Genomic DNA, 11,398 nt, shown 5'->3' on the forward strand with positions numbered 1-11,398 from the left:
GTCAGATGTGCAAAAGAAATTATCGAGGCCCCAGCCGGCGGATGCGGTGTGTGGGATGCGGGTCTGGGATAGTATTGTCCCCCCTCCCTCCGAATGTGCCCCCCAGTGTCCCCCTGTATGCAGAGATGAGAGCGCAGCGGAGCGGGCAGTCTTACCATTCTTTCTCGCGTACGGGCATCTGGTCTTCTCCGCTTCCTGCGACGTCACAGGAAGTAGATGGAAGCAAGAGATGCCCGTACGTGAGAAGGAATGGTAAGACTGCCCGCTCCGCTGCGCTCTTATCTCTGCATACAGGGGGACACTGGGGGGCACATTCGGAGGGAGGGGGGGGGGGACAATACTATCCCAGACCCGCATCCCACACACCGGATCCGCCGGCTGGGGCCTCGATCATTTCTTTTACCTCCTCACCCATGGGCACCCTCTTCCCACCCACAATTATTTTTTTTAATAAAGGATAGAGATATAGATAGATATAGATATAGATATAGATAAATAATGATTGGCTATGGGTGTGTCAGGGGTGTGGTTGTGGGTGTGTCAGGGGCGTGGCTTAAGTGTCCCGCTGTCTCATCTCAAAAAGTTGGGAGGTATGGGATATATTTCATTAATCTTTCAAGTGTGTACACACCATAAGGCTGGGATCACACTTATTTGAACCGCATGAGTTTTGAAAACACATGAAAAATGAAAAAAAACGTACATAGGTCTATGAGCTGCAAAAAAACAAAAAACAAATAACACATTGCTATGCGTTTTTAAAATGCTCAACAAATTCATTCTTTCTGCACACTGCATGCAGAACGCATGCATTCTGCATGCAATGCTTTCCTACGTTTAAAAAAGCGCATCTTGCATGCATTTTTGATGCGTTTTTGCCCAAATGAGGTAAAAACTAATTTGAAAATGATTTTTTTTTTACTTGTAAAATATATTACCTAAAAATGCAAATGAAAATGCATGAAAAATGCATACAAACGCACAGGAAAAAATTCAAAAATGCCTGTGGCAGAAAACAAATGGTTTTCTGCATGGACAAGTGTGACTCCAGCTACCGACCCCTAGCGCTATTCTGCTAGCAATTGCATGCAGCTGAAGGGCAGGGTTCGTAACACCGCACTTATCACATGGCGATGTTACCGGACGGCACAAAAACATCTCTAGTCACATCTGAGCCATGCTCAGTCGGTGGATGAGTGCAGTTGACTGGCAGTGAATATACCACCTGTCAGCAGCTCGTGGAAAAAAGGACCTTAGGATTGGTTCACACTTCAAGTGCTTTTCTAAGCGTCAGTAATTTGCCCTTGCTAATGTAATGCTATGTGTGTAGAACACACACATAGCATTACATTAGTAAGGGCAAATCACTTGAGTGACATGATTTTTTTTTCAAAAGCCACCCATAGCATCACTGGCGCTTAACCTCCCTGGCGATATGATTATTTCCAGATTCAAGGTCTAAAAGCCATAACATTTTCTTCATAAGCTTTTAGACCCTAAAAACAAAAAGAAAATAACATACCTCAGAGAGGTCTGCAGCAGCTACTGCATGAAACTCACTCAGGCACGGGATTACCACCATGTTCTGTGGCTTTCCGTCCCGAGCCTGACTCGGGATTACCAATAAGGAGGTTGTTTAATATATGCTAGTAGTGTAAACCTGCCCTGAAGCCTTGTTCACATTGCGTTTGGCTCGCGTATCCGTCCGCGGCGGGCTTTTTTACACGGTTTTGGAGCGTTTTCCGTCGATTTTCTGTGCGTTAGCTCATTTTTTGTGGGCGTTTTTTTGTAAGCGCTTTTGCAGAGCGCTACAGTCTTTTGTTCTGGAAAAAAAAAATCTGGAAACAATACAATGTATTTTTGAAAAAAAAAAAAAAAACAACGCTCACACCATCACTTGCCAAAGCGATTTTGTGATCATTTTTTTCCTATACCTTCCATTGAGGCAAATTGCCTCAAACATGATCGCAAACAAATCGCTTTCCTCCCCTCACCTCCTTCACTCCTACTACCACTGAGGAAGTCAACCACCTACTGCAGACTTCCCATACCACTACCTCCCCTCTTGACCCTATCCCTTCTGATCTACTTCAGCCTCACTTCACGGATCTGGCCCCAGTCCTCACTATACTGTTTAACCTCTCACTATCCACAGGCACCTTCCCCTCAAGCAGGCCACAGTACTGCTCCTGCTCAAGAAACCCTCCCTTGACCCCTCGCTACCCTCCAACTACCGCCCGATCTCCCGCCTCAAAACTCCTTGAGCGTCTGACCCAGTACCTCAATGCCAACTCACTACTAGACTCACTGCAATCTGGATTTCGGCCTGCCCACTCAGCCGAAATGGCTCTCACCAAAGTGGTCAATGACCTTGCCTTAGCTAAAGCGGAAGGTAAATACTCCATTCTCCTCCTCCATGACCTTTCAGCAGCTTTTGACACAGTAGATCATCCCCTACTCCTCCAGTCCCTCCAATCCATGGGCATTCACGATCTCGCCCTGACCTGGCTTTCATCCTACCTCTCCAACCGCTCCTTCACGACCTCCTTCAATTAGTCCTCGTCCACCCCGAGCCACCTCTCAGTGGGAGTCCCTCAAGGCTCGGTCCTTGGCCCCCTACTGTTCTCCCTATACTCGTCCTCCATTGGCAAGGTTATCTCCTCCATGGGTTTTAACTATCATCTGTATGCAGATGACACCCAAATCTACCTCCACACCCCTGACATATCCACCACTACCATGGACAAGGTCTCCTCCTGCCTATCTGCCATCTCCTCCTGGATGTCCGCTAGGTTCCTGAAACTAAATCTAGACAAAACTGAATTTATGATCTTCCCACCCCGGTCATCCTTGGACCTCCCAGATGCAGGTCACTGTTAACCACACTACCATTCGCCCTACCTCTCAAGCCCGCTGTCACCCTGGACTCCGCACTCTCCTTCAATCCCCACATCCAAAAACATCTGTAAGAGTCGCCCTTTCCTGACCTCAGCCACCACCAAACTCCTCATCCATGCCCTCATAATTTCCCGCCTCGACTACTGCAATGCCCTTCTGTCTTGTCTCCCTATGACCCGAATAGCCCCACTGCAGTCCATCATGAATGTGGCAGCCAGAATTATCCACTACTCCCATCGCTCCACCAGGGCGGCTCCCCTCCGTGAATCCCTCCACTGGCTTCCTATCCAGTCCAGAATCAGATTCAAGATATTGTGTCTGACCTACAAATCCGTCCACAAAACCTGTCCAACCTACATTTCTGATCTTACTCAGAGATACACACCAAGCCGCTCACTCCGCTCCTCCAATGAACTTCGCCCGACCGTCCCCCGCATCACCCAGTCCCATGCACGCCTCCAAGACTTCTCAAAAGCCGCTCCAACACTATGGAACTCCCTACCTCCACCCATTAGGGCAGCCCCCTCCTTAAACACCTTCAAGAAGGCCCTCAAAACTCACCTTTTCACTCTGGCCTACCACCCCTCACAATTGCTCTAAACCCACAGCTGAACTCTGGTCCCCTACCTCTCGTGTCCCTACCTCTCCCTCTAGATTGTAAGCCTTTGGGCAGGGTCCTCCTCCTTTTGTGTCCTACCTGATCATGCACCTCCATTACTGTGCATTACTGTGCACCTATGCTATGCATTTGAGTGAACCTAACTTGCCTAATCTCCATGCTCCATCCAGTGACTGACTAAGCATTACCTTATACTCATACTGTGCTGTGTGATCTGGTTTTCTTGTATTCCTGTATTGTCATATTGCTGTTTGTCACCCCTAAATATTGTCTGTAACCTAAATTAATGTCCAGCGCTGCGTAATATGTTGGCGCTTTACAAATACAATAATAATAATAATAATAATAACTCTCTCATAGAGAATCATTGCACAATCGCTTTCAGGGCGATTTTGAAAATCGCTCTTGCTTAAAATGTAACAAAAACGCCTATAATCAGATTCCTCTACAAACTACTACTACAAAAAAAAAAAAAACCCTCAAAAGATCATTTATTGTATCATGTGTGGCTGCACCTTGAGGGCTGGAACCCACCATTTTTGAGCGTTTAGTGAGCGTGAGAAATCGCTAGCGATTTCCCTAAACGATCTGCCAATGTAAATGGATGGTGCAAATTCCACAGAAGAGATTGCGATTAGCAAAATCGCAAAAGCAGGACATGCAGCATTTTCTTATTGTTTGCGCTTCAATGTAAAGTATATAATCACTGGCGTAATCGCTCATCAAAACTTGCACAGAGCGATTTTGCTAGAGTTTTAAAGTTAATTTATGCTGTAACAAAATTAAAAAATACTTGAAAGGACCAATCAGACTTGAAAACGCTAATCGCTACACAACCGCTGGAAAATTAATTACACTTTCTAAAATCGCTCCCTAAAACGCTCATGAAATCGCTTACAAACTGCTCATACAAAACTCTAGCGACTGCACCTAGCGATAGCATTTTGTAGTGGGTTCCAAGCCTCAGGCCTTTTTTCACAGGTGGTTGAAGTGCTTGCTTGTCGGACAGTTCAGCCTCCTGTCTGCCAGCAACGGGCATCTTTCAGCTGCATGTAATGGCAGCTTGTTAACACCACACGCGTCACAGTGGTGTTACCCGGACACAAAATATAGTCTCATGCCAAATATGAGGATGGCAACTGTCGTGCTGAGATGCAACGCCATGTTGCGTCGTCTTTACTCTGCCTGTGCCCAGCACTAGCAAGCCCCCAGACTGAACAGGAGCAGATAGCAGGCGGTGAATTCACTGCCTTCACCTACCCATGGAAAAGAGGCCTACATGAGCAACCTGCACACCCATCATCCCAGCACTTTTCAGAGAACATCTGCAATGGCGGCAGATGAGAGTGGTCAATAGGGATAGTCATTAGGATGCAAATTCTAAGTTTATGCAGAATTATGCACATCTTAATGCAAATTTATATAGTTGAAAATGAATCTAGTGAAACAGAAATGGGATTTAAAGTGAACCTAAACCGAAGTAAGGGAAAAAAAAAGTTTCACTTACCAGGGGCTTCTACCAGCCCCCTGCAGCTGCTCTGTGCCCGCACCGTCATTCTAGGATCCTTTGGTCCCCCGCCGCTGCTCAGTTTAGAGTGACTGGCAAGTCGATGGCCACTGCTCCTGCGTCGCCCTGGCCACGCGTGTCCTCGTTCATGCTCCCGGGAGCACCCTGCGCGGGATGAGGTTTTCTAGCACTGCACAGGACACTCCCGGCGATGGGAGCATTAACGAGGACGCAAGCGGTCAGGGCCGCACAGTGGTCATCGACTGGCCAGTCGCTCCACAATGAAACTGAGCAGCGGCGGGGGACCAGAGGATCCTTGAATGACTTCCTGGGCACAGAGCGGCTGCAGAGGGCTGGTAGAAGCCCCAGGAAAGCAAACAAAAATTTCTAACTTCGGTATAGGACCATCTTCATGTTGCATAAATTCGGATGAAAAATTTGCACAATTCAACTTGAATGTTTGTGTCACACACCATCCTTGGTGGTCAATGCATAGCTCCCAACTGTCCTTTTTGAAAGGGAGTTCTTCTTTAGGAACCAAATTCGTCTGCCCCTCCTTTATGTCTGATATACGGATAAATAAGAAAATGTATGGATATACTGAAAATAGTGCTTAGCTGCTGAGGTGCTGAACTTGTTCAACCTTTACATCAATGCATTGTTTATTTTTGAAAAAAAAATGAATGTAAGGAAAAAAAACTGTCTAGCTAGATATGTGGCAGGGGCGTGTCTACTGAAGAAATATTTTTTTCTGTAAAAGGTGGTCACCCCTCCCATCTCACAATGCTGGGTGGTATGCAGTGGCACTTATTATTCCTGCTCACTGAGCAGCTGTGTGCAGGGATTTAGGACTTCCCTAGCCAGCCACATGGATTCTGCTCTGTGAGGACTAGAAATGGAAATCATTCCAACTTGCATGCAAATATAATACAAATTGCATTCAGCTTGGAATGGAGCCAGTCTAAAAAAGTGCATTTGATTTAAAGTTGCATGCAATTTGCTTGCACATTGGAATTATTTGCCTCTACTATCTCTAGATAGAACTGGTGTGTGCACTTTCTAAAAATGTCCTCCCATAGGTAAATATGGTCAATGAGGTGCTAATAAATCTGGCTTGTATGCAATCTGTATGCAGCTTGAAACTGGGGCAGTGAAAATCAAAACGTATAAGGCTACTTTCACAGTGGTGTGTAGCGCTGTGGTGTGACAGTCGCTTTGAAACGTGTTTTTTTTGCACTGCACCACCTATGCAATGTTCACAGTCAGGCAGGTGCGTTGTAGTATAACGGGATGTGGCATCACAACGTACAGTGACAGTGAGTTATCGCGCACTGAAAGCAATAAAAGTCAATGGTAACAGGAACATTTGTATTTTTGGTGCTTTTGCGGTTTGGTGCGCAGATGCAGATTTTCAGATGATGTACTTCCTGTTCAGCAGTACTATACACATGACTGAACGGTGCGAGTTTTTGAAGGCAGGTTTCCTGCAATTTCCCTGTCAATACAGTCTCTGCATATAGGCCTGGTGCACACCAGAGGAGTTTTTCTGAGCGTTTTGAGTTTTTAAATCTGCTGCTAATGTTATCCTATGTGTCTGTGCACACTGGAGCAATGAGGTTTTGTACAAAAAAACCCATAGCATTACATTGGGAAGAGCTTTTAGAGGTTTCAAAAGCTCTTCCCAATGTAATGCTATGGTTTTTTTTTACAAAACCTCATTGCTCCAGTGTGCACAGACACATAGGATAACATTAGCAGCTGATTTAAAAACTCAAAACTCTCAGAAAAACTCCTCTGGTGTACACCAGGCCATAAAGTGTGTTTAACCACTTCAGCCTTCAGTCGTTTTCACTTTATGCATCCGAGCAATGTTCACCTCCCATTAATTAGCCTATAACTTTATCACTACTTATCACAATGAACTGATCTATATCTTGTTTTTTCCGCCGCCAATTAGGCTTTCTTTGGGGGGTACATTTTGCTAAGAGCCACTTTACTGTAAATGCATTTTAACAGGAAGAATAAGAAAAAAACGGAAAAATGCATTATTTCTCAGTTTTCAGTCATTATAGTTTTAAAATAATACATGCCTCCATAATTAAAACTCACGTATTGTATTTGCCCATATGACCCGTTTATTACACCGTTAAAATTATGTCCCTATAACGATGTATGGCGACAATATTTTATTTGGAAATAAAAGGTGCATTTTTTCCGTTTTGCATCTATCACTATTTACAAGTTTAGAATAAAAAATATATAGAAATATTTCATCTTTACATTGATATTTAAAAAGTTTAGACCCTTAGGTAAATATTTACATTTTTTTTTTTTTTTTTTATATTAAACATTTTATTTGGGTAGTTTTGGGAGGGTGGGAGGTAAACAATGTGTTTATAATGTAAATGTGTTAATTTTTATTTTTTTTAAATTTCAGATGTAGTATTACTTTTTGGCCACAAGATGGCGGCCATGAGTTTGTTTACATGACGTCACTCTAAGCGTAGCATACGCTTAGAGGGACGCACGGGAGACGCAACAGCCAGAAAAAGCGGAGCTTCTGAGAGAAGCTGTCGCTTTTTCTGCGGGGGAGAGGAATCAGTGATCGGGCACCATAGCCCGATACACTGATTCGTGGGCTAACGATCCGCGGCCGGGAGCGCGCGTGCACGCGCGCGATCGGCCGCGGGAGCGGGCAGACGCGCACATGGCCTCCTGAGCATAGCTAGTACGTCCAGGAGGCCAAAGTAGTTAAGGCCTGGATCCCACTATCAGCGCATTCTAAGCACCAGTGATTTTTAAAGGTCTTGATAAAGCAATGCTTTTGGGGATTTATTAAAAATCATATCCTTCAAGTTGGATCACGCACATAGCATTACATTAGCAAGAGCTTTTCAAATCACAAGCACTTAGAAAAGTGCTGCTAGTGGATTCCAGGCCTAATCGTGCCTTGCAATAGCAATTTTGCTACTCACAAATCCCACCGCTCCAAGTGCAAAAGGACCCTAAGGCTCTGTTTACATCTGAGCGGGAATCGTGCGATTCCCGCTCAAGGCAAACCGCTAGCGTTTTTTTAAAAAAATCGCCAGCACATGTAACACTATGGCACTGTTCTCACTGTCACGTTTGCGGTTAGCGTTAACCGCAAACGTGTTACATGCCGGCGGTTTGCCGGCGATTCGCAATTAGCATGCATAGCACCACTAATCGCAATCGCTCCCAAAACGCTGCAGTGTCCAGTGATTTTTCCACGGTAATCGCGGAAAAATCACTCCCACAAAACGCTAGCGGTAATCGCCGGCGTTTTGCAGTTTTAGGTGTGAACAGAGCCTCAGGCCTGGAACCTACTAGGAATCGCTGCAGCGCTTTAAAATCTCTGCATCATTGTGTGCAGAGATTCCTAGTAAGATTGCACTCGCAATTACCTGACACTTGGAAGCATTGTACAGCGCCTCTGATTACTTATTTGCGCGTTTTTAAAAATAAAACTTTATTATACTTACCAGGTGTCCGACTTTTGTCCATAACCCCGCCCCCTAAAGGAAGAGGTCATAGGTGATTCTCTCTGACCAATCAGAGAAGTGCCAGTGACCTCTTCCTTTAGGGGCAGGGCTACAGACAGAAGCAGGAAATACAGACATCCAGTAAGTTTATTTAAAGCTAATCGCTTGTCCCCCAAAGCACTTCAAAATTGGTTTGAAAAGCAGTGCTTATATACTTAGCATTAAGTGCAAACGCGCTCAAAATGCTACATGTCCTGTGATTGTGATTACTCCTAATTGCAATCACACTAATGGGTCCCCCCCCCCCCCCTCAATTTCATTGCACTGCAACAACTATGTGCAGTTCATGTTACGGTGAGGTCTAAGGCCTGGTGCACACCAAAAACCGCTAGCAGATCCGCAAAATGCTAGCAGATTTTGAAACGATTTTTCTTCTTTTTCTGTAGCGTTTCAGCTAGCATTTTGCGGTTTTGTGAAGCGTTTTTGGTGTAGTAGATTTCATGTATTGTTACAGTAAAGCTGTTACTGAACAGCTACTGTAACAAAAACCACCTGGCAAACCGCTCTGAAGTGCCGTTTTTCAGAGCGGTTTGCGTTTTTCCTATACTTAACATTGAGGCAGAAACGCATCCGCAATCCAAAATCTGCAGCAGCCCGGGAGTATGCGTTTCTGCAAAATGCCTCCCACTCTGGTGTGCACCAGCCCATTGAAATACATTACCCTAGCGGATCCGCACCCGCAAGCGGAATGCAAACCGCAGCAGAACCGCTCTGGTATGCATTAGGCCTAACTGCATGTGGCATCTCAATGCACTGCATGCAGTGCCTTACCGCAAAATCTGTGTTAACAGTGATGGTGAGCATACTTTTTATTGCCTGTATGCAACGCAATGGCCACATAACGTGTGGCACGACTTCTCCATTCCTGCTTTTAAAGGAAACGCAACGCTCACTATAAACCTAGCCTTGGAGGGAAGATCTAAGAGGGAAAAAAAACAAGTTCTACTTACCCGGGGCTTCCTCCAGCCGCTGGCAGCCTATATGTCCCTTACTGCAGCTCCGGTGTCCCCTTCATTGCAGATGCCGACCTCACCAGATCAGCATCTACTGTGCAAACACCTGACCGGGCTGCTCGTGATCGCGCTCACGTGGTCTGGAGCGCTCTGCGCAGGCACAGTAGATGCTGACCTGGCGAGGTCCCCAACTGCAACGGAGGGGACCCCGGCACACCAGAGCTGCGGCAAGGGACATATCAGCTGCTAGGGGCTGGAGGAAGCCCCGGGTAAGTAGAACTTTTTTTTTTTCCTTGGGTCTTCCCTTTAAGGTTTTTAACAAAGAACATTATTACATTTGGTTTGACTTGTACATTTTATTTAAAGTGCAAGGAATGCTGTGTAGAAAGGAGTCTGCAATTATTTCCTTGTCCTATTTAAAAAAAATAAAATAAAAAAAAATGCACCAAATATGCACGGAAATGAGTCTGCAGAAAGTCCCTGCATTTTCAGATCTTTTTGGTACATTCAGGCCAAAAATAGTACAATATTATGGTGGCAGGAAATAAAAAAAAAATGTGACCATTATGCTTGGCAAGCATTATCTCCCTGTTACACACAGAAGACCAGCTACAAGGAGCCAGCAGACTACAGGACTGTGACAACAGCTTTGCAAATTGTATGGGAAGCTCTTGCAAATGTTTCTAATTAAAGCCCTGCAGGAGATTCTGATGTCTTTGCAAGTGAAAGCATTGTAGGACCATTTTATTAATTACTTTTTTCCTGCAGAACAATTAATGTAACTAATCCTCAAACGATAATTATTCACAACAGGCTTCAGACATCCCTACGTCAAAGGAATTTCGCTGCAGCTTGATTGAACGTAAAGATGAACTAAAATGCAAATGAATATACATTATATACTGTATCTATATATATCTGATCTAATGCTGCATGAATGCATTATTTGATAACTGGGTCCTGCTGTAGCAACATTTGAGTAAGCATTACTCACCTGTAGGCATTGTTGGTTTCTGATACTGTAATCAGATAATCCACTCCAGGAAGTATATGTTACATATATATTCTTCATGCAAGCTTGCTCCAAAAATCAGTAAATCATAGAGAAGTAAAAAGTAAATTTCAACATTCCTCAAGGAGCTAAAAGCACAAAAAGCAAGATCAACAGTGGGCAGTCTTTTCCTGAAACCCGTCCAGCGAAATGCCTAGACTGCACAGAATCCCCTGGAGGAGCTCTCCACAAGACAAGCAAAAGCCATATGAGTGGTAAAAAGATACCCAACCTGTTTAGGATTGTAAAACTCAATAGCCTTGTCACCCCTCCCCCTGCCTATCCCTCCCAGAAGCACAGTCCTCACAGAGGGAAAAAAAAAAGCTGCCAGTTTAAAATCAGTTTCTATCACTCTGTCCAGACTTATTTACAGCTACCCAGGAACTTTCTGAGGGATGAACAATGCTGCACATTGAACAGTTAGATGCAAAGTACAGGGAACCGCTTGAGGACCTAGCCAATGGCATTATGTGCATGAAGCCAAGCCTATGACAACAGCTATTAGGCGACATGCTCACTTTTCAAACTGTAATCTCTGTGGCAACCTCTCTCTACCATTATTCCAGTACAAAGACACACATGCTGGAGAGGGAAAGGTTCACTATATTGTGGAGTCAGTATTCCTCCCCACTCAGTAAGTTAACAGAAATCTATTTTAATAGTTAAAAGGTGCGTTAGTCCTGCCAGTGGAAGACAGGGGTAATTAACGGAATGCAGATTTGCTGATTAATTTCTTTCCTTGTAAATTAATAGCCTGTGTTTATTACAATGTTAACATACAGTAAGCATCTGTAAAGGCAATTAGCT

The 11,398-nt window shown here is 44.6% G+C and overlaps 1 protein-coding gene across 1 annotated transcript in view; it reads right to left on the reverse strand.

Annotated features, from left to right (window-relative positions):
* Positions 1-10,585, reverse strand: part of PLEKHG1 (pleckstrin homology and RhoGEF domain containing G1) — a 192,366-nt gene extending 181,781 nt beyond the window's left edge. Inside the window, exon 1 of the mRNA XM_068233407.1 lies at positions 10,535-10,585. Coding sequence (XP_068089508.1) covers positions 10,535-10,544 — 10 coding nt within the window. The 5' untranslated portion in view covers positions 10,545-10,585. The remainder of the gene's footprint in view (positions 1-10,534) is intronic.
* Between the last annotated feature and the right edge of the window lie 813 nt (positions 10,586-11,398).

The sequence above is a fragment of the Hyperolius riggenbachi genome, chromosome 4 (genome assembly GCF_040937935.1).
Source record: "Hyperolius riggenbachi isolate aHypRig1 chromosome 4, aHypRig1.pri, whole genome shotgun sequence".
NCBI lineage: Eukaryota > Metazoa > Chordata > Amphibia > Anura > Hyperoliidae > Hyperolius > Hyperolius riggenbachi.